Source organism: Artemia sp. Qi Xiang Cuo, chromosome 4, assembly GCF_049724085.1.
Source record: "Artemia sp. Qi Xiang Cuo chromosome 4, ASM4972408v1, whole genome shotgun sequence".
In the NCBI taxonomy this organism is placed as follows: Eukaryota; Metazoa; Arthropoda; class Branchiopoda; order Anostraca; family Artemiidae; genus Artemia; species Artemia sp. Qi Xiang Cuo.
In genome coordinates this window covers 56809949-56834708 of record NC_142797.1, presented here as the reverse complement: position 1 = coordinate 56834708, position 24760 = coordinate 56809949, and the positions used below count along the sequence as shown (strand labels likewise).

General features: G+C 33.6%; 1 protein-coding gene across 5 annotated transcripts in view; it reads left to right on the top strand.

Moving 5' to 3' along the window:
• LOC148953265 (uncharacterized) overlaps nucleotides 1-24760 on the top strand; it is a 50958-nt gene that overhangs the window by 7126 nt on the left and 19072 nt on the right. For 2 of the 5 annotated variants that reach the window (XM_089088439.1, XM_089088433.1), the window contains exons 1-2: nucleotides 9017-9117; nucleotides 14482-14602. In XM_089088439.1, coding sequence (XP_088944565.1) covers nucleotides 14578-14602 — 25 coding nt within the window. In that variant the 5' untranslated portion in view covers nucleotides 9017-9117; nucleotides 14482-14577. Of the gene's footprint in view, nucleotides 1-9016; nucleotides 9118-14481; nucleotides 14603-24760 lie in introns of those variants that run through there. The other 3 variants (XM_089088434.1, XM_089088435.1, XM_089088436.1) reach the window with 3 other exon arrangements.

Here is a 24760-nt window from a genome sequence, read left to right as displayed (position 1 = left end):
ACTAAATTTGTAGTTTTAGCTAAGCACCAAATTTTACATGTGAACAGTTGCTCCCTAGACATTGGATTCTGGCTAGACATGGGATTCTAGCTAGGCATGCTTGTGAATGCTGCTTAAGAAGCTCCAAAATTAATCAGAATCTGAAGAAGATTTGGGATGTTTTCTTTTCATTTTCTTTTTGCTGACAAAAAGTTTTAAATACACTTAAAAATTGATTGCCTTGTTCAACCATCTGTTTGAGGTCATTTTTCATTTCATTCATATTTTCTAAGCAAGCTTCCTGTAATTTGGAACGTTTTTTGTCCATCTCATTTACATTCTTCAGCATTTGAGCTAGGTCATTAATTTTCTCCTTTTTATTTGTGTTTGGTGATTTACTTGCTCTCTTTGGCCTCTCTATTGTGTTGAAGCTAGCTGATGAAGTTGAGGCCAGGGTTTCACAATTGAATGAATTTGAAGACAAGGCTTCAAAATTATCTAAATTTTTAGAACTTGAAGCTGAGGTTTCTAAATTTTTACTAGTGTCATATGATGCTTTGGACATAAATTTTTTTAGTGTATTTATGCTAGGTGTTTCCTTACTGTTGATAAGTAACAGAGGGTTAATGCTGTGTCTAGCCAGAATCCAATGTCTAGGCAACAACTGTACACAAGTAAAATTTGGTGCTTAGCTAAACATGCTAGACAAGGCGCTTGGCTAGACATTGAGTTCTAGCCTCTAGAACTCAATGTCTTGGATTTTTGATTACAGCCAATCAGAATGTGTTAATATCCACTATTTTCATCATTTTTGTTTACATTTGTAAAATGAAATTTAATTTTTGTTTCTCATTAATTGTTTTTTTTTTTCATTTTAGGCAAATATACAACACAAGACATAATAATGAAGCACACTAAGGCAATTGTTTTGCTTATCTCATCCATTAGCTTGTGACAGTAAAAATAGGAATTATAATATTTGAACGTTTTGCCTGAATAAGCTCTGTTGATTGATTCGAAATGACAATTTGAAACTAAATTTGTAGTTTTAGCTAAGCACCAACTTTTACATGTGAACGGTTGTTCCCTAGACATTGGATTCTGGCTAGACATGTGTCTAAACATGGGATTCTAGCTATGCATGCTTGCAAATGCTGCTTAAGAAGCTCCAAAATTATTCAGAATCTGAAGAAGATTTGGGATGTTTTCTTTTCATTTTCTTTTTACTGACAAAAGGTTTAAATACACTTAAAAATTGATTGCCTTGTTCAACCATCTGTTTGAGGTCATTTTTCATTTCATTCATATTTTCTAAGCAAGCTTCCTGTAATTTGGAACGTTTTTTGTCCATCTCATTTACATTCTTCAGCATTTGAGCTAGGTCATTAATTTTCTCCTTTTTATTTGTGTTTGGTGATTTACTTGCTCTCTTTGGCCTCTCTATTGTGTCTGAAGCTGATGAAGTTGAGGCCAGGGTTTCACAATTGAATGAATTTGAAGACAAGGCTTCAAAATTATCTAAATTTGTAGAACTTGAAGCTGAGGCTTCTAAATTTTTGCTAGTGTCATATGATGCTTTGGACATAAGTTTTTTTTAGTGTATTTATGCTAGGCGTTTCCTTACTGTTGATAAGTAACAGAGGGTTAATGCTGTGATTTTTCCCCCAGATAGCATCAATTTCATCAAAAAATTGGGGTTTATCAACAGGAGATGACCCTGTCAGCCAGCAAGCATCATTGTATTTTCTATTTTTTTTTTTTTTAAATTACCCCATTTGTTACCTATTTTCTTTTATTGGATTCCTTCTCAAGTAAACTCCATTGTTTATCGTTTCATGAGCTATTAGTTTGTTGATAGAATCATTGGTTTTCTTTGTCCCTTTGAATTGTAATTGGATATCCTCCCTCTGAATTATAGAAAGTTATAAATTTGTTGCAGCATTATCACTGTTAATTGTTTAATCTCTTGTCCAGACTTCTTGTACCTCAGTAGGCTCTGCACTTTCCAATGGTACTTCAAATACTTCATCTGCTTTTCTAGTCCTTATTTCTTCTTAGTTGGTATTATTCATGATGAGTTATGGGTCAATCCATCTTTTGACAAAAGCATCCCAACTTTCAACATATACTTGATCTCCTTAAAAATCAAATGATATTTAGTGTGCAATTACCAACTATTTTAACAAAAGAAATATTTGAATAGTTCAAACATTTACATAAAAGGACTAGAAGTTTGCTATGTTTTGCAAAAAAAATATATAAATTATTAATCCACCACGCTTTTCAAATAGAACATTTATTACTTTGCTACTGTTAGAAGTAATTTACTTTTACAGGGGCTAATTAAGGATTTTTAATCTTAAGTAAATTTAGATTGATTTATTATAGGCTACCATTAATGTTGAAATTATTGACTTCTCAACAATTTGTCACATTGACCCTCTGTTTTGCCTCTATTATTGATTACCCAGTGGTGCCAGAAGGAACATCTTCAGATATAGGGGAAGCAGGGAAATGGTGGCTAGGAGTTGATTTTACTCATTTGCTGTTCATTTCATATATCAGTGCTCAGACTTCTCTAAAAAATACCTCTCAACAAAAAATATATTTTTTACCACCTCTCTAAGAAATGAATCCCCTGCCAAGCCATTTAATTTTGAGCTGCATACTTTTATTAGCTTTGATACTGGTTAGGACATTTTAGTCAGTCTTGTTACAATATTACTGCATTTTAAGTGCTAGGGTGCTGGCAGAAAATTTTCCAGGGGGGGGGGGGGGCAAATGCCAAAATAGCAGTGGTGTTTGGGGGACAGGGACTATATTTCAGAATTATTTTTTCGTAGGAATAATTTTTTTTTAAGTGCTTTTAGGAAAAAACTTTTAAAAAAAGAGCAATTAAATTTGCATGCAAAATGAAACAAAATACAGTAAATATTAAACAACAAGGATTCCTGCCAAAGGTATCAATTTATTAATCAATAGTATATTTAATTATTATGCATTTAATCTTAAAAGAAAATCAAACTAAAAGCAAAATTACAGAAAGATTTGTTGCTTCCGTAGATTATAACACATCTAGACTTGTCTTTATGCAATTTCTTATGCCTTAGAATAGTTTAGAGAAGGAGTAGACATGCTCAAAGATCATCCTGCCTGCATAGATACCACGTTTTGATTTTATACCGGTCATGTAAGATGTATCTCTGTCATAACAGGACAATTCTCCCCCTCAAACTTAAATCCTATATATATTTAGACATTAAAAAAATAGAATAGGGAAAGAAAAACAAAATTTAAACTTATTATCCAGTTGTCAAATTAACCTTCGTTCTTTTTATTGTCCTATTCAACTGAATAAAATGAAAAGGTTCAAAAAAATTTTTTGTCACAAGAGAATCTCATCAAATACTCTCAGAATTTCCATCTGTACAAACAATAATACTCCTTTTCAAACAACCAAAATTCTTTAGTAGTAATATTAATAAGGACTTTTCACCAAAATTACTATTCACCACCAATTTTTTATGTATATTCAAATTTTATCCAAAATTTATATTGCAAATTTAAACATAGGACAGTAGGCTACTAATCAACATAAAATTATTTATGTGCTCATTTTAAAAGTAATTAACCAGGGATTTAAGATCTGGTACCTCAACACATCTGGTACATCTTGGTTAGGCTTGGGTATGATTTGGAAAACAATCAGAAATTAAATAAAAAAGAGCTTCCCAAATGAAAGCAAGGAACAGATTTGAAACCTGTTTGAACAGATTATTGTTTATATGAAGGGGGCTGTCTCCTCCTTAGCTCCTTACTCTTTACTGTGAAGTTTGGATTTTTTCAAATTTTTTAAGAAAATTTGCAATTGGAAAGATAAGATTTTTCAAAGCACTAAAAAAATTTTGTTTCATGAGCAAGGTGTTGAGAAGGGGACTGTCCCCTGTTTTACAGAGTAGTTTATATTTTTTTTAAAATTGCCCCTTACTTTAGTTTAAAAAAAGCATTGGACAGATTTTTTTAACAAAATTGAGTTTTGAACTTGGTTATAAAACACTGAAATATGTAATGCCTTTAGACTCAATTGTTTATAAAAAGTACCGCATTATCAAAGTAGTTTGTTCAAATTAAAATACTAAAACTAAAATTAAGTTTTATTAAATCAAATAAAAAATTTTAATTCAATATTTTTAATTTAATTTTGAATACCAAAAACCAATATATTTTACACCTTTATACTACATAACTGTAAAAAATTCAATATTTTTCAAAGGTAAGTACAATCACTCCTGGAAAAAAAATGTTAATAAAACACACAAAAAACGTATCCGCTTAGGGGGAAAATACAAAAATTCCCAGCATTCTGCTCAGGGGAAACATTTCTGATTTTAGTGGCTTTATATATTGGCTCATGGATACTCTTACAATGCAAGCAAAGTAGATGGCATATTTTTACCAAAATTGTCCCTTATTAAGCTGTTTTTTTTTGTGTTTTCTATAATTATACGAACTTTCTTGTGTACTAATTGCTGCACTAATTACTGATTAACAAATACATATTTAGGATCCTAAATATGCATTTAAATGGTTTGTTCCTAAATGGTTTGTATCTAGTATACATGTTGGTAAAAACAAGAAACTAAGGTAAAATTAAATAAATTATAAAGCCAGGTTCCTTTTTGTTATTTAAATTATATAAACAAATAGTTTTAATTTTAAATACCAGTCTTTTATTTTTATATAAATATATGTTCATTCCCTCGAGCTAAGGGACTGTTGCAGTCTCAGTTCTCTGCTCTACAGGATTTTTTTTATGTCCACTTATTAGATGTTTGTCATATTTAAGTGTCCTACTGCAGTATCCTTAGTCTTATACCTCATTTTCTTCTATGCTAAATGAATAATGACCAAATGAATAAACGTTCATACTCACCATCAGTAACATGAAATTCATTGGTTTCTTCCTTGTAAGATACTATTAAAACTTTTTGTGGCTCCATTTTTCTTCCTAAAAGTAATATCAGAAATAAAAAAGATGATAAAGTCTGCACAAAAATGGAGCTTTTGTAAATAATTTAAATGAACACTTAACCTAAATTTTTTTGCATTGAGTAAAAGTGAGACTAATCTTTCTCGTTTTTCCGTTGCTAACAACGTGTTACTCTCATTGTAAGGATTTGTTTCCCTACTAGTTTCATTTGGATAGCTCTCAATGCTGTTCTCCATCATAGAATCAGATAAATTATCTCCACTTGTTTGACAGATATTATGTAGTACATAGCAGGCTGTAATTACATATGGTGTGCAATCCAAATTTGTTTCAATATACTTTAGGCACCGAAATCTCATCTTCAAGAGTGCAAAACAATTTTCTATTGTCATTCTTGTTTGGGAATGTTTCATATTGTAATTTTTTCTGTTTTCCTGAAGATAACCCAGGGATGGCTCTTTAAATGGTGTCATTAGCCAGGTTGATAGCGGGTAAGCGGAATCACCCACAATATGATGGTGTGATGATGGAAAATGGTGTTCAAAACTTGTTGTTACATCATGAAAAATGGCCGAGGACCTAAATACTCTAGAATCATGAGTTGAACCTGGAAAACCAACGTTAACGTCAATAAATAATTTTTCAGTCGTACAAATTGCTTGCAGAATCATACTTTGATAGCGGTTACGATTAGTGTAAAATTCTTTTTGGTGTAAATTAGGCATTATGGGTATATGAGTACAGTCTATGGCTCCAATTACACCAGGAAAACAAGCTTTTTCATAAAAACCCAATACAATCCTGTCGAAATCAGCCTCAGAAGCTGGCCATTTTATGAATTTGGCTGACACAAAAGTTAGCATCAATACTACTCTATGAATACATGAGTATGTAGTAGACTTGGCAACCCCAAAAAGGACTTCTAATTCCCGCATTGTGATTCTATTTGCCCAATGCCATAATGAAACCATAAGGGCTTTCTGAAAAGTTAGTGGAAATTTTCCTTTTATTGTGAATGTTTGGCGTTCTCTTTCATAATTTGCCATTTCAGCTTCATTAGGGAAAACGCTGTTGATTAAGTCCGTTTGCGCTTGGAAAAAACTGAATAATAGATCAAAGGTTGTTTTTTCCATACGGAAGTTTTCCTTAAATTGACATGCAGACATTTTGGGTACTACATCATTGGCAAAATTGTCGACTCTGTGCTGTAATGGCATGGTAATAATATCTGTGGCTTCAGATATAATCAATTCTCGAAGCTGTTCATACAAATTCGAAGACTCGTTAAATGCTTCGTATATGTAAGGCATCATATTAAGAAAACTGACCCTTCTTTGAAGAAAATCCGAAATTCCTGTAGCCATTCCAGCCAGTTCCATGGAAGACATTTTGTCGTTAGTAATTGAGATTTTCTTTGTTCCTAAAACCGATTCACAAAATAAGAGTTTTGTAAGATGAAATTTAACAGCAACATTGAAACAAGACTAGCCAAAAATATAACTTCCAAGTTAATTTAGTATATTTCCATAGTAATAGTACAAATAAGTTCAGTAGTGATGTGTGTATCTATTTGTAGAATTATGCAAAACTAACGCTTTACTGAAACAGAAAACCCCACACGACAAAAAACAAAATGGTGTTTTAGGTGTTGAACTCATAAGCAGTTTAGTAAATAGCAGATAAATATACTTTTTAAATCTTTTATTAGTCTTTCATCAGCCATGGAATCAATAAAGTTTAGTATATAGTTTATATTCACTTCAAAAAACTAACAAAGAGAGAAAAAAAAACTCAATAAAAAAGCAACAAAACGAGACTTTGGCCAGTAGAGAGAAAAGATAAGAAACTAACACAACGCGGATATTTCGCCTGTACCACAACTAGGCGTCATCAGAACAAGAGAAACAAAGATAAAAAACCAAACTAAACTAAAAACAAATAAAACCACAACCAATAAAATACAATTTTCGCAACTGATCCACATAGTGAAAAGAAGTTATTTGAGTTACTTTCATATATTCACCCCAAAACTCGAGTAAAAAGGAGGAGTTTTATTTTAGTAGTCTAAATGAGGCTATTAGCTTTTGTCGGAGAGAAAAGTAAAGGGCTTCATTAAACCAAATATGAGCAGAAATAAACTCAAATCATCTTCCAAGCATAAAACTACCACAAATCACAAACAATAAATAAATAAAACGAACAGAAATTACAATAAATAACCAAGTCAAACTCAAAACAAGCAGAAATTAACATAAGTAGGGCTGGCAATCCCCATGACTTCTTAAGACCAGAACATAATTTGGAATTTACTGAAAACAAAATACATTTTAAATATTTTCACTTATTTAACTTTAATAAATCAAAATCTACTATGACTTTATGGAATAAATATTTTATCCTTGGCATTTCAGAGGGAAGCAGTTCATTTTCTCAATACCTTGCTTTTCACTCTTAAAGTTTTTAGTACTTAAAAAAAAGTTTCTTTTTCTAATTAACCGTCCCTTAGGTTATTTCAGGAGTCATTCTTAAAAAATTGGGACAAAAAGTCAAACTTTAGGGTAAAGAGCGAGGTATTTCGGAGGGGGCAATCCCCCTGATACACGGAATAATATCTGTTCAGTTTAAGCTTTAATATTACTTTCAGTTGCAAAATTTGTTTTTATTTTTTATTCCTGATCATTTTTCAAGTGATGTCGAGAAATCTGAATCCCCCTCCATGGGAAATTACCTCCCCCACAAAAGGTATGCCATGGAGAGTTCTTTTCATGCAACCCCCCCCCCCCCCCACCCGAAACCTCCATCGTTGTTGAAAATGTCACGCGGACAGTTCTGCCAGAAAAATCCTCAATAGCATAATCTAATTTCGTTTGAAAAAGACTTCAATTTCTGAATATTTTTCTAATCATGCCGGAAATCTTCTCTCCTTTGAAGTTTTTCTCTGGAAACCTACACCCCCCCCCCTCCTCCCGCGGAAAGCTGCTATCGCAGAATATTCCTCAATAGAGAATTACTCCCACGGGAAATTACACTCCATGTGATTATCCAATTTTGTCCCTATACTTGAGGCAATTTTTTCAGTTTTTTGTATTGACTATCTGAATATTTTTTTATACATTTACACATTAAAAAAAGTTGAAGAGAAATAAAGTAAAAAGAACAGGCATGTTGAATGCACCAGGAACCACCCACAAGTATTTCCCAAGTATTTTGACACATGTCAAATTGGGTTCTGACTTGTGTCTAAAACAGGTAACTTTTGTTTTGTCAAATTTGTAGGTGAAAACGCTCCAATTTAAAAAAAATCGGAGTTTTGTACGTTTTACTGAAAAAAGTTTAAACTTCTAATCAAATAGTTGGATTTGTAGATGTTTTTCCTACATACTGAAACCCTTTTCAAACCAAAAGTCTTTAAATTAAGCCTTCTGGGGCAGAAAAAGTGTTTTTTTCTTTTTACAAAAAGTGTCAAATCATTGGTACTTTTACCCTATTTCCTTATAAAGTCCATTTTGTTAAAGTCATATAATCCACAAGCTATGATTTGTTACAATTAAGATGGATATAAACTTTCAAAACAATGTCTTCATTTTTCCATCCTCAATGTTTCTTCTGTGGGCTCTGATATTTTTTTTTACATTTAGGTCAAACAGCAGTTTTAATTGAATAATTCTAATTGAATAAGAAGGAAACATAGCAGAATTGTTTTTTTCTTATTCAACTAAATCATGACAAGTGAATGTTTTTTAATTATATAACTGTTATAAGATGGATTTACAATGAAATAGTAAATGTGGAACCAATGTTTTATCCTATTTTTATATCCAAAAACTATAGAACGAAATAATTATTTTATATAGCTTGTCTAGAATTTCACCACAAATTTTTTTTTAAAGAAAAATAAAGAGCTACCATTAAACCATAAAAAAAACAAATCACCATGGATATCAGTGTAATATACATTGATTTATATTTATTCATTAAAGTTTCAATAGTTTTTTTTATTTATTAAAGTAAAACAGAGTGAAAACATTTAAAATGTATTTTGTTTTCAGTAAAGTGCAAATTATGTTCTGGTCTTGAGAAGGCATGGGGGTTGTCAGCCCTACTCATGGTAATTTTTGCTCATCTTGAGTTTGAATCAGGTATTTATTGTAAGTTTTGTTTGTTTTGGGTTTCGTTTATTTATTGATGGTGATTTGTAGTAGTTTTGCACTTGGAAGATTATTTGAATTTGTTTTTGCTGATTTTTGGTTTAATCAAGCTCATTACTTGTCCTTGAAAAGCTTGTTTTGGGGGAAATGTTTTCTAAATTAATTTCTGTTTGTTTTTTAGTGACATAGTCTTTTCTTTAAGAATCCAAAGTGTGGCTTGCTTTTTGTATGTTTGTATGTTGTTTGCTTTTTGTATAAACTTGTTCAATAAGTTTTAATCCTTACATAAATAGTATTGTTTATTTTAATTTTTTACCTCCTCATGTTGACTCGAAAAATAAAACTTAATGTCATTCTAGAAAAATTCTATCTATGCTCTTTGACAACCTGGATACACTTACACTCTTTTGATTTATTTAAATTGTAAGAGCAGAAGTACTAATAGTAGTAGCCTTAAAAGTTTCAAGTTGATGCCTCCAGTTATTCTCCATATATTGCAGAGGTGCCTTATTGGCAACCATACACACAGTGAATTTTGATTTAATTTTAAAGTAATATATAATTTAAAGCAGAATGGGCCAATTGTGTAATCGCGGTGACTGACATTCCCAAAATTTCAAGATACAGTTCCTTGACCATTCTACTATGCTATACATAATGACTGTCTCAAAGTTTTGACTGGATGTGTTTGGAAAATCAATCGGCTTGTGAGGAGGGCTTCTTGTCCGCCAATCTCTTTTGACTCTTAAAAAGGGCACTAGAAATTTTAATTTCCAAACAAAATAGCTAAAGTTTAAAAGTTTCAGTGATATTTCTCACTATTATAGAGCAGTACTGCCTATGATATTGCTTATATGCCCTTTCAAAAACTTGCATGCATATAGTTTCCTCCATTTAATTGAAACTCTCCCTAACTGTTCCCAAAAAGTTTCACCTTAATACTCTCATTATTATTAGTAACAGTAACTGTAGTGGTAGCATTAATAGTTGACACATTAGCTTACATAGTAGCAATAGTTGTAGTAGGTATATGTCCAGAGCATTTAGAAGTAGTAATAACAGCTGCAGTAGTAGTAGTATGAACAGAAGCAGTAGCGTTAGGATGCAAATATTGTCTTATGATTAGTTCAATATCCCCTGCAGCAAGCCCTGTTAGCTTCAACTTCAGACACCAAACTGGTCCTAAGATGTTGTTGTTATGCCCTTTTGACAAACTATATATAGAAGGCGTTTTGTGACTCAGTTCACCTTCTTCCCTCCAAATTCCTTGAAAATTTTACCTTCATACCCTTAGGCATAGTTATAATAGTAGTATTTGTGGTACTGGTAGGGCAAAAGCTTCAATGATTTGACAGTTTTTGTAAAAAATCACTTTCTACTCTGGAAGGCTTAATCTAATGACTTTTGGTTTGAAAAAGGTTTCAGTATGTAGGAAAAACATATAGGAATCTAACTGTTTGATTAAAAGTTTTATCAGAAAATGGTAGAAAACTCCGATTTTCTGAAATTGGAGTGTTGTCGCCTACAGGTTTGATAGAACAAAAAAAATTACCTGTTTTGATGTAAGTCGGAATCCAATTTGAGGTGTGTCAAAATACTTCGGGAATGCTTGTGGGCGGGTTCTGGTGAATTCAACATGCCTATTATTTTTACTTTATTTCTTAATTTTTCTTCAACTTTGTTTGTTGTGTAAACATATGAAACACAATTCAAATAGTAGAAGCAAACAACTGAAAAAAATGTTGCAAGTACAGGAACAAAATTTGATAATCATATGGAGTGTAATTGTGTGACCCAGGTCATATGATTTTTTTTTCACAGTGTTGCATTTATGCCACAAGAATAGCATCTCCAAACGCTTTCTGGAATGGCCCACTTCTTCTCAGCTTTAATGGCCCAGCAAAGATTTCTTTATTGTTTACAGTGAAAATGTTGTCGACATTTGGCCATTTCAAAGTTAATCTGCCATTTTAATCTACGTTAAAATTTCAATTTTGACTAACCTCTGTCTGGAAAGTCCAGAATCCTTGAAATACGCATGTTCTACTTCAGATTATTTGAAATTTGTGACAACAAGGTGTTTCACATGTTTCATTAGCATTTTGGGTGGGATAGGGTCTAAGAAAACGGAAGTGGGTTTCAAGAATTGTAAGAAGTTTATTTTCATTATATTTGACTTAGTGGAATTTACCTTCATATGTAAATTCTTAGCTTTGTCCAAGACATGGGTAGGATTTTGAGGGGGTCACTTTTGATATTTCTGTGACATACTTCAAGGATGAGCAGGTCATCTACATATTAACACCTTTGATGGAATCTATTACCAATTTCACTAATCAATACTAGAAATAAGAGTGGTCCTAACAAGGTTACTTGAGGAATTCCATGCTAAGTAGGGAGGGGTTCATAGGGAATATTTTTGTATTTCACAACTTGGGATCTATTTGAAAGAAAACATATACGAAATTTACTAAGAGAGGGTCTACTTCAAAGTTATTCAGTGATAAATAAATTATGATGTTGTGGTCAACCAAGTCAAATGCTTAAATATATGAATATGATATGAGGCCAAGTAGCAGTTCCTCAGATGATGGGAAAATCTAGCATCAATTGAGTAAAACTGCAATTTAAAAAAGCTTTGAATAACATTTTTCCTGTGAAATATTATTCAAAATAATTGTCATCAGAATCTTTCGTTGTTGAGAAAGTACCCGTAAATTTGACTACTATGTTTTCATCAGATGACCCTTGAATTGCATCACCAGTTGTTTCTCACCTGTCCTATATTTTCAGTGAAGTTTCTGCAGAATCACCTATATTTCGACAGGGCCTGTTGCTGTCTGTCGAACATTTCGACCAGGTTACTTCAGAATATTCAAAAAAAAAAAAAATGAATTTTTAAAAGGCGGGAGTAAGTAGGACTCTCTTATTGGACAAATACTTGTGTGTTAGTTTTGGAAAGGCACGCCTGCCTAGAGTCTCAGGCAGGTTGACCAAGAATTTAAAATTGACATAGGACCATTAGATTGCCTGGAATTAGAGGCAAACAAGGCGCGCCCGCCTATGGTCTTAGAAAGGTTGACCAAGAATTTAGAATTGACACAGGACCATGGTGGGGGGGGGGGAGATTCCACCCTCCGATCAATCTGAATCTCGAAAAGGGCACCAGAACTATTTAGTATCACCCCAATGAGCCCCCTCCGAAGTTTATACGATCGCCCTTTCTATATAAACCTTATATGCCCCCAGGGCATAACTTACAACCCTTGCCCTGAGGGCGGGGGGGGGGGTGTCATCCTCAAAGACATAATTTCCGGACCTTTCGCCTACGTCGAACAAAATGGCTGTCTAAAAAAAACATTATTGTATGTGTTTGGGGAAATGTTGGGCGTGGGAGGGGTGTCAGTTGCCATCTAATCACTTTTGACTATTAAAAAGGGCACCAGCCCATGGAATTTTCAATCGAATGAGCCCTTTTGAAGTTTCTACGATAACAAATGGCCATACCAAAAATTTCTATCAGATGCATTTCGGGAAAATACAAGGTTTTGCGGGGGGAGGGGGCATCCAACCTCCCATCACTCTGAATCTCAAAAAAGGCGCTAAAACTTCTGTTTAGCAATCCAATGAGCCCCCTCCAAAGTTTATGTGATCACCCTTTCTATTTAAGCGTTATATGTCCCCAGGGTATAACTTAGAACCCTTGCCCTGAGGGCTGTAAGGGGGCTGGCATCCTCAAATACATAATTTCTGGCCCTTTCAACTACGTTGAACAAAATGGCTGTCTCTAAATTTTTATTTGATGTGTTTGGGGAAATGGTGGGCTTAGGAGGGATGTTAGTTGACATCCAAAACACTTTCGACTATTAAAAAGGGCACTAGTCCTTTCAATTTCCAATGGAATGAGTCCCTTTCGAAGTTTCTACGACAACAAATGGTCATTTCAAAATTTATTTCAGATACATTTTGGGAAAAAAACAAGGTGTGTGTGTGTGTGTGGGGGGGGGGGGGGGTATCCACCCTCCGATCACTCTGAATCTCCAAAAAAAGGCACTAAAACTTCTGATTAGTAATCCAATGAGTCCTCTCTGAAGTTTAAACGATCACCCTTTCTAAATAAACATTATATGCCCCCAGGGCTTAACTTACAACCCTTGCTCTCCCTGAGTCTCAGAGGATTTTTTTTTCAGAAAGAGCAGACAATTTGAGATACAAGAAAATTTAACTGTAATCATTAGGAAATGATATTTTTAAGTCATTTTTTCCGAGATGGTGGGGTCTCATCTGGGTAGTCAGATTTTTTGGTGAAAATGGGCTTCATATTAAGTTAGGCCTAGGCCTATGACATAAGCAATTAATGTATATACCTAGTCCTTCCATAAATATTTATACAAGGTATTTAGCTGAAAAAATTAAATTACTTATTTTATTTGATTTTTTTTATTACTGATACAATGAACTGTAAACTACAAAAAAGTATTCAAAATGACCGCCATTTGCCTGAACACACCGATGAAGTCTGTTAGGCCATTTATCGAACCTGTTTGGACCACATCCTCAGAAAAATTGTCCACAGCTTCTGCCAGTGCCTGCTTCAATGAATCCAGATTATGGTGACGTCTTGCATAGACCATGCCCTCTAAAACTGACCACAATTTGTATTCAAGTGGATTAAGGTCTGGGCTGACTGACGGTCAATGATCACTACTATAAATTTGGGTACATGATTTTTTAGCCACTGTTGAGTAGTTTTGGCCTTATGTGCAGGTTCAGAGTCCTATGGAATATACATGGTCTATTTTGAAACATGGTTTGGTTTGGGGGCTCCACTACATATATTGAAATATCCTGCTGATAATTTCTCGCTGCCGTTTTAACACCGTTTTAAAAAAAAAATGTAAAGAAGTGACAACGTCATAGGACACTCCCCATTTATTAGCAGTGCCGATTGGCTGTCCGCCAGCCCAGACCTTAATCCACTTGAATACAAATTGTGGTCAGTTTTAGAGGGCATAGTCGGTACAAGACGTCACCATAATCTGGATTTATTGAAGGAGGCACTGGCAGAAGCTGTGGACAATTTTTTTTCAAGATGTCGTCCGTACAGCGATCGATGAATGGCCTAACAGACTTCGTCGGTGTGTTCAGGCAAACGCAAACTACAAAAAAAAAAATACTTTTTTGTAGGTTGAAGTTCATTACATCAGTAATAAAATATGCAAAAATTTGTTTTTTTTTTTTTTTTAGTTAAATACCTTGTATCAATATTTATGGCAGGACTAGGTATATTAGTTGGGATATCATCAGAGTATCCTTATTCGAAGTCCAGCATGTAAAAAAGACTATTAATATACAATTTTTCAGATATCTTCTGTTCCTGAAACAAACTGTTGAAGATTTCAGATTAATTGTGGAGTTCAACTTACCCAACTTGGGATTCTGGTCTCAGTTTTTCAAGGAATGGAGCTAGATATCGCTGAGCAAGGTAATTTTGAATGGGTACAAAACAGAGTTAAATAAATCTTTTTCTTGTTCAAAAACTAAAGTCTGTTTTTCATAATATGATAAATTCATAACTGTTTTTAAGCTTGAATAAAAGAGGAGTTCTTATTCCTCATTACCGAAAGGGTTTTTGAAAGCTACATTGTTGAATGTTTTTGCCAATAATGATAAACCAATAATTGTGGTAATATATAGGCCTCCTCCATCTTTCAAGACAAATTTCTTAAACGTATTGTCAAATCTCTAAATGTCAGGTATGCTCCTTGGAGACTTCAATCTCAGTTTAATGGACAGTCTCCCATTGACCCAACAAGGACTTAGGAGGCATGTGCTGCATTTTTTAAAACACAATTTATCATAAAAATCACTATCATCTTCTTCTTCTATTTAACAGCAGGCGGGCTTTTCAGTAACACTATTTAGCCCTTTTCCTTTTGCTTCACTCTGTGGGCTACAGAGCTACTGGCTTGATTGCCTCATATTTATTAGATATATTCAGATATCTTTCAGCAGATCTTTCGACTCTAGGAGTTCAAATATAAGATGATAGATGTCGATTTCTATACTCTGTGTGCAGGTATAGTTGGCTAGGCTCTTGGCTGATAGTGGGATTTTGTGGTGTTTGAAGTATTTTAACAGTTTAGAAAGCAAGGTATGTTGTGCAGACGTCAGCATATTACATTCAAATAGGCAATGGTCAATTGTTTCATTATTCATATTACAATGCCTGCAAAGAGGGGACAGGGGAATTGAACCACTTGAATTAGAAAGCTTATATGAGAATGCAAGGAAATTTAGTCCATTTTTTCCAGAACGAATTCTATGATAAATTTTAGAAAGATACTTATTGGGAAAGGGGGAAAGGATAGGATTAATCTTATTAAAATTAATATCTGATAGCCTCTATCGGTAAATATCTCTAATTGGGATTGGTCTCCCACTTGGCTGGTCAATATTTATAGCATTTTTTGCTATTTCATCAACCTGATGATTACCACTTATGCCAGAGTGGCTAGGAATGTACTGAAAGTAAGTTTTTATGCCACTTGAAGCAAGATTATCAATAATACTGAGACAATGATAAGTGTCAATGTCCAACTTATATTGAGGAGCTGAGGCCAGCAACTCAAGGCCTGATAAAGAGTCGGAATAAATGATAATATTATTCGAATTTTCAATCAAAGATTGGTTTTGCTTAAGGTGTTCTAATGCCATGATTATGGCATTTAACTCAGCAGACATTATAGATAAATTATTAAATAATCTCTCGCCCATTGCAATTTTCAGGTGAGGAAGGAAAACACCACTTGCAACCTTCTCATTCATTTTTGACCCATCAACAAATATTTGGAAGTGATTTTTATAGGTAATTGTATTAAGTTCTGCAAATTTTTTCTGAACAAAAGCAATGGGGGTTAAATCTTTATTCCATTTTGAAAATTCAGTATTTATTATGGGAAATGACCAATTCCATGGAGGGGATTGGGGGAAAGTAGGTGCAATAGACTTTGCTGGTACAGGGAACTTCTTTTGAATATTGGCATACTCATCTGCAATACCTCTATACATGGCTGGATTTCTTAACCAATTATGTAATGTGTGTGAGCTATTTGATTCAATTTTTTAAGATGTCTTATCAAGAGAAAGCTACGTCTCTCCCTTATTGTTGTTAATCCACTCTCCATAAGCAGAAACTTGGTGCTTGTGGGTTTCCTAAGACCAAATATGAGACGTATTATATCATTTTGTGTTGTTTCAATTTTTTTGCATCTGGGTCTTTGCACATGCACCATAGTACCGCGTCGTGTTTTAAGAAATTACGAGTGCTTAATATTGGTCAGATTCACGACTGTCAAGCTGCTGTTTTTGATTATCGATGTTGGAATGATCTATGTCCTAAAGTTTTTACTGATTTTTTTTTTGCGTAAATCGTTTGCTCCACAGGTATGCGATAGGGGAGGCGGATAATTTTGTTGTCGAGTACCGAGACACCACATGTGCACGTTGCGGAATTAGATATTTAGCTCCGGCTATTTGGAATGATATCCCAGCTGGCATTCGGGAAGCTGAACACATTGGATCATTTAAAGTAAAGTTTAAGAAACCTTTATTGGGAAAGGGTAGTTAATTTTGGTATTATTTGTTAGTTGAGAGAGTGTTTTTGTGCTTTTTTTAGTTTTTCTGTAAATGATTTTTGTTATTGGTTGAGAATTAGAGGATTGCAGCCGTCCATCATTAGGCTTTTCGAGCCCTCACCGGGTGGTTATGTGTATATATTGTTTATTTTGTAATTATTAGTAAACCAAATAAATTTGTCTAACTTAAGATCTACGCAGAGTCAAGATCGACTGAGTAGGCTTGCATCCATTGTCATTGAAAATTACGTGCTAATGAATTCAATACGGACAGACTGCTCAAGGAGTTTTCAAACATAAAAGCTCGAAAAATTTGTTTTTCATTATAAAAAGTTGTATGTTGAATTGTTTTATAAGTAGCATGTTCAACCAATAAATTGTGAATCATATTTTAACTGCCCATTTTCAATAAATCACCTTGTTGTTTATCGACATATTCTATTTTAATATTTAAGTTAGAATTATACTGCACAATAAAAGTTTGGTACAGGTTAAGAATCAGGGAAGCGCGCATAGAGACAAGCAAAAATCAGATAGGTATTACCCTGTAATTGAATGTCTGACGCAGCATAAACAAGGGTTTCTCACTGCAGAAATTATATCTAAACTTTAGTTTTTCTGGCTTAGGGGGGAAAAGGTACTTAGGTTAGGTTAGGTTCCGTATTTAATATATGCTATGCTTTACCCCCCCCCCCCTAATGCACACATATATAGCCAAAAATTTTCATAAACTATTATATTTTCATCCTATTTTGTTTTATTTTATTAGTATTAACGAAAATTCACTTATCGCGCGCTTACCGGATTCTTAACCAGTACCAAAAGTGTATTTAGTTTTATTGTTGCTCTATTTGCTAGGAAACCCTGCACACCTTACTTTAAGGGCGTATGATTATATTTTGGTCTACCAGAGGGAGGGAGGGCGCCGATTAATTGTCCGCTTGCCCCCAAAAAACGTCTAGGGTCGGCCTTGGGATCATGTCATCGAAGAATTAAATATTAGTAAGTCACTTTACAAAAAGTAAATTATTCTAATACCGCTACCACAGCTATTGCTGCTACTACTTCTACGACCACTACTACTATGACTACTATTGTGACTACCACTGTCAATAACAAAGAGCCAATAAACCCGTTAAAAAAAACGTGTCAATCAAAAACGAACAAAAGTAAAGTAAAAAAAAAGTTTTTCAAACTAAAGTAGTGAGCTACATTAAGCCTAATACGAGCAGAACTAAATTCAAATGGCAATTCAACCGTAAAAGGAACATAAATTTATTGGGGGGGGGAGCAAAAGTACAAAATTTGTGAATGAAATTTAACCTAAAAATAAACGTATAGACAGTTCTTATTTGGAAAATAAGCTAAAATTTGCCATTTTGATTCTGAGGTAGTTATTCTTTCATAATTCAAGCAGTTACGTGACAGCACAGTTTATAGACAGTAGGCTTATCGCAGATAATTTCTGGTCTTCGTTCTCGGTGCGAACAAAAAGCTCCTCCCACTTGTTTCTGCCTTAGCGGATTAGTCTGTTATCGTCAATCACTGAGAAATGGTTACCAAGTGCATTATTCGTAATTTCGAAAGCAGAAAAAAACTTGGTGAGCCAGCCATGTGGTTTGAAAGTGTCCCATCTCACTGGTATGAATTAATTTATATAAAAATTATGAATTAATCTATTATTTACGTGGACTCAACTGATCGGCCTATGTTGGATTTTATAAAAAAGGGGGCGGGGGGGGGTTGATGAAATTTGTGAAAATAGGGAATTTTTTCTTCTTCTAATAACTGGTGGGGTAGGTGTGATGGTTTCAGGAGCTGATCCAGGACTTTTTTAGGGGGGGGGGGGCGCAAAATAGGTTAATCCGATAAACTTACGTTAGGAGCATGTTTAATTAAAGCAAACTTGCGTTAATAAGGTAAATTACACTACTTTAGACTACTTTATGGGGTAACCCTCGCCCCCCTCTGGATCCGCAACTGGATAGTTTATCATTTTTTTTTCACGTCGTGATATTTATTTTCTCAGATTGTAGTTCCTATGATATTTGAAAAATCTAGTTACCTGTTTTGGCGGAGAGCCTAGATAAAACTAGTTTTGTTTTCAATCAATGTTTTCATATGAAATGGGCAGACCTTTCCTGAACTTTAAACAATAAATACCTCTGTTTGAAAATCTTTGCACTTTCTGAGTTTAGATAGCGATAAGGGTTCCTGATTGAGAACAATTTTAGGACTTGAGTTCTAATTATTGGTTGTTGTGGTAAAAGTTGCCACAATAGCCCTATCCAAGAAAATACCAAACGTCTTAAGATTTGTTTTTCGTGAAATTCCTAGGGCGTTTTCAGAAAAGTGAAGGACATCACACATTTTAGTGGCAGATCCAAAATTTTACGGGGCTTTACACTAGAAAAGCTCCTATTATAGAATATTCTTCCAGTTTGTTTACCAGAAAATAAATAAAATTCATTTCTTACTGCTGAGTCTGTATAATCTTAGACCTTTTACGGCACAATTTCCAAAATATTTCTAAGACTTTTTTCTAACGGGGAACTATAAGAAATAATACATTTTTAGCTATACATTTCAAAGATTTCAGCCGCTAAATTTTACGTACCTATCAGAGAGACGTACCTATCAAGGAAAATAAACTAGCAAGTAATTATTTTAGTTTTAGTAGTTTAAATATTTGATTGTCTCTTTTTTTGAACAAAAGGGTAATTTTTTTTAAAATTTATTTAAAATAAAACTTTTAAAACTGGAATATCAATGCGAAGCACCAAACATCATAATCAAATGTCATCGCTTTATGGCATTGTTCAAATAAAACTTATTTTTTACTTGATTATCGTCGTAAATTTATTCCTTGTCTTTCTTTCCATTCTTAAACCAATGTTATATTTACCTTTTGCATTATTATAGCCCACTATATATACATTCATATAAATTTATATGCAGTGTTACCGCCATACCAATTATTCTCCTTTCCTTTTTTATTCTTTAATAATAATTTCTGGTCGTTTTGAGTTTGAATTATTGTAGGCTTCTATTTCTACTGATCTTAAGTTTAATATGGCCTTTACTATTCTTTAAAAATAACTTTCTTTTTCGTAAAGTTTTCGTAGTTATATATATATATATATATATATATATATATATATATATATATATATATATATATATATATATATATATATATATATATATATATATATATATATATATATTCATATTTATATCGGCGCGTACAAACAACTCTCATTTGACCTGCCATTAGCGGTCCAATTACCCTGGAACACGTATTTTGGCAGAAACTTTCTCAAAATGCCTTTGAAACCAACTTGAGACTTCGAAACCTATTTTTAATTCCTAAAAACATCTAATAATAACATTACACTACTAACTACCGATTTTCATGTATGTATTGGAATAAATTAATTTAAAATTAGTTTCTTCAAAATTAGTGTTCCAACGTTGAAGCCAAATTTCGCGTCCAAGAGAAATCTGACTTGTCTACCCGCGAAAAGATCTGATAACGCCTATGTTTCTATCTGCAAAAACGTTCTCCGGAGCACTCGCACCCCTGTCCGGGTTTTTATAATGGGAGAGATAGAGAATGATCATACTGCTAATTATATAAACTGTGCATGACAGTGTCAACGTAACTTAAGTCACATAACATGACTTTGCGACAGCAGCCAAATTATTACATAACATTGAAAACCCTATGTAGTTTAGCCTATGTGTGAAATCTGTTGGAAAAAATCTGCAGAAAATGACCTTTACCTGTTTTATAAACCAATTATGAACTTGGACGAGTGAAGTAGGCCTACTCATCAAAACCAATGTTGAAGATGTTTGGAGACATGAGGATTAGGTTTCAGAAGATTGCATCACGTTCCATTTACACCTACTATGTTTTCTGCGACCGTTTGGTCAATCCTCCATATCGAAAGTTTGTTTTTTAACATTTATTGGATGAATAGTGTGCAAAGGCCCTGAGACATGGCGTTGTTTGGAAAGTGAGACAGAAAAGGAAACGGCGAGCAAAAAATTGGTACTATGATCACGACTAAGCTTTGATGAGAATCATCATATTATTTCTAATATGGGGATTAGCGTTTTCCCCAGATGAAAATTCCCCCAAACGCAAAATTAAGCAGCAACAGAGAAAATACATAATACATTCCTCAAAACGTCGATCAGATGTCCAAAAAGGTACAAAAAGGACCAAATATCATAACGGTTTTGGGACAGTGGCTTGTTGGTCTCCAATCACTTTTGATTAAAAAAAAAGGAATAGAACTCTCGATTTCTGATCGACTGAGCTTCCTCAAAAATTTTACGACCACGAAGAGGAGGTTGGGGATGAAGAGGGTACAGCCCCCTTCTATATGGAATAAATTTTGCTCGTTTTGGGGTTTCATGTTATTTTTTACTTTCATATTAGTGGCGTAGACACAAATTATTTCCAGGAATCAAGGGAAATTATATATCAATTTCTTCTTCCATCCCCAGTTCCTTAGAACTAATCCTGTATTTATCAGAAAGCTCAATAAGAAATTGATTATAAGAATTGAACTAACCCTTTGAGGCATCTGCCCCCCTCTCCAACTAAAAAATGAACAGAGAATCCTAGTGTAGAGATAAAAAAAAATATTATATCGTTTTCAAACTTGACGCCTTCTGCGGTGAATATTTTCAGTAACCCGACTTTTCTCTTTCAGCTTAGCACCACTTATATTTTTGTAGATGAGAGCTTGAAATCTCAACATTAGGATTCTCTGATCATTTTTTAGTTAGGGGGAGGGCAGAATCTTCGAAGGGTGAATTGTAATGCAATAACATCATAACTCTTATTCAGCCTTCAGATAAACACAGGATTAGTGCTAAGGAAGGGGGATGAAAGTAGAAATTAATACATAATCTTTTTATTCCTAGGAATATTTACGGTCGGACCGCGCATCTTCGAAATGTATTTTGCGTATTTGTTACGATTGTGTTTTTTAATCGAAATTGGCTAATTGACGTGACTTGGAACAGTCAGTCCTAGGAACAACTAGCTTTACAAGTATTTATTCCGTCAAAATGTTGTTACGTACATGTCTTCAATAAAGTTACACATTTTTCTTGAAAGAATTCAAAAAAGAACTAAAGCCAATGAAGTCAGGTAATCTACCTCCGTATGTGCAGTAGACAGAATTGAACTTTTTATGCTATGTAATGAGCATGAAGGTATAAAGAAAAAAAATTAATCAATCTTAGATCCTAAAAAGAAATGATCAGATTCATTATTACTCTTTAAATGACATAGACAAAGTTAAGTTTATTGTGATCATATTTTATATACATTATTTTTTTTATTTTATGATTTTAATGCGTTTCGGGCAATTTCTCCTTGCTAGCCCCAAGCACAATTTATAGACAGTAAGCTTATCGCAGATCATTTCTGGTCATCGTTAACAAAAAGCTCCTCCCACTTCTTTCTGCCTTAGCTTGTTTAGCCTGTTTCTGAATATACCAGTAAGCTTATCGCAGATCATTTCTGGTCATCGTGAACAAAAAGCTCCTCCCACTTCTTTTTGCCTTAGCTTGTTTAGCCTGTTTCTTTCCACTCGCACCCCTGTCCGGGTTTTTATAATGGGAGAGATAGAGAATGATCATACTGCTATATTCTGTCTACTGTGGCCCCAAGCACCGAAATTTTCTACCCCCTGTTACCAACTCATTAGATAATACCAGGTAAAAAGTAAATCACTGTCAGTGCCTTGCGAGCTAGTCAATTTAACGGTTCATTCGTGCGGTTTTTTATCGGTGCCTAAGCCAAAATGCTTTTCAGCTACGTTTGTAAATAATGGTGATAATTAGTTCGTGATTTTTTTTTACGACTTTGAAAGCTGTCTGTAAATAAACGATTTCTGATTTCTGATTAATTTAAAGATTATTTATCTTCTTTTTATTTGTTTTATTTTTCTAATGACAGCTGTTGTACATATAGCTGAAATATCCACTTAGTTTGCTTTCACTATGTTATTCACTGTCTTCACAAATTTCTGCGTTATCATCTCTAGTTTTGTATCTAAAAGCAAAGAAAGTTTTCAATGAAAAGTAAAGAAATACATTATACCAAAGACAAGCAGAAGTGAAATCAAAAATAATAATTCAAGCTTCAAATAAGTATAAATCACTATCAATGAATAAATGGAATCCAAAAGGGACATACATTGCAGTAAATAACCTAGTCAAGCTAAAAATGAACAGAAAATATCTCAAACACGAGTAGGACTGAGGCCTTCTAAAAAATAGTGCGTCGTTTGAACTTTACGGAAAATAATGCTCTTTGCATATAATGTATTTTGTTTTCAGTAAAGCGCAAATGTGGTTCTTCTCCTCACAGTTGGAATCTCACAACAGATACTATTGTTTTTTTTTATCATATGTCTTGTGTGTAGTTTGTTGTGGATACTCCTTATAGGCTAGCGTTTTCACCGCCTAATTCGGCTTGACAAAGTTCTTAAAATACACTTAGAAATTCTTGGCGGCGTTCTTGGAAGTTCCTAAACTATGTTTATGTACACACACTCTTCTTAATCAGTGTAATGTTTTAAAATAAGATATTTACTTTTTAAAAATTGCTTTCACAAGCCTTGAAGGATTGAATTTCGCAGTCAAAAATTTTTAAAAACAACGATTTACTTAAAACTGGCATTTACTGGATTTACTTAAAACTTTAAAACTTTACTTAAAACTGGATTTACTTAAAACTTGGCAAAGAACGCAAAAATTACATTGAAAGAATGAATACGTCATTCATTAAACATTTTCTAAATCTCCGCTTATCATATTCGTCTACAAAATATATACCGCACCGTATATATATGGGCCATAACATAATGAATAAAAAGAAAAGAAACTAAGAGAAAAAATAAATAAATAAAAGAGCTTTTAAAAAGTAAAAAGGAAGGAAAATGAGCTAAAATGTAACATAGACAACTCCTTTTCAAATATTAAAAAGTGAGAAACTAGTTGGGTTTTTTACTAATCTTCTCGGTAATGCAGGGAACAAAACTTTTTCTTATCCAGAGATGAAGCAGCGAACAAGAGACAAGGTGGGAACGGTCCAAGAAACAGCCCGAAAAGGGTGGAATATGACTGGGCAGGGTCTTTTGGGGAAAATGCTTCGTACAAGGGTTTGTCATTGCAGTATTTTTAACGGAGGCACAACCTACCTCTCCGCACATAAAAGTTTTTAAACGAGCCTTTTCTTAGGAAAAAAGAGTATAAAGTTTACAATCTTTGAAAATTATTCGCAGGGCTCTTTTTTGAATGGATTAATCAAAAAAACTTTTTGCACAAAATAAGTTTTTCAAAAGAAAAGTAAAGAACTCCATTAAATCAAAAAAGAAAAAAAATAGAATCAAATAATTTACCAAGCACACAACTACCACAAATCAGTATCAATAAATAAATGAAACCCAAAACAAACAGAAATTAAAATAAGTCTAACTCAAAACGAGCAGAAATTAATCTGAGTAGGGTTCTAAACCCCTATGCTTTCTAAAAGCCAGAATATAATTTCTACTATACAGAAAAAAATAATTTTTAAATATCTTCATTTTTATATCTTTAAGGAATCAAAAATCAATTCAGATTTTAAGGAATAAATATTAGCATACGTATGTTAAACTGACAATAGATATTTTTTCAGTAAATTCATTTGATTTTTTTTTTCAAAAATGATAGAACCTTAGTTAAAATCAAACCATCTGATTCAGCGTATCAGTAAACCCATCTGTGGAGGTTTCAAGCTCCTATCTGCAAAAATGTGGAATTTTTCTATTTTTTTGCCAGAAAAAAGATCGCGGATGTGTGTTTTTTCATTTTTTTTTTCCAGAGGCGATCGTATTGATCCAGTGGTCCTAAACTATCGCGAGAGGGCTCATTCGAACGGAAATTAAAAGTTCTATTGACCGGAAAAATTGGAGGGTAACTAGGCCCCCTCCCAT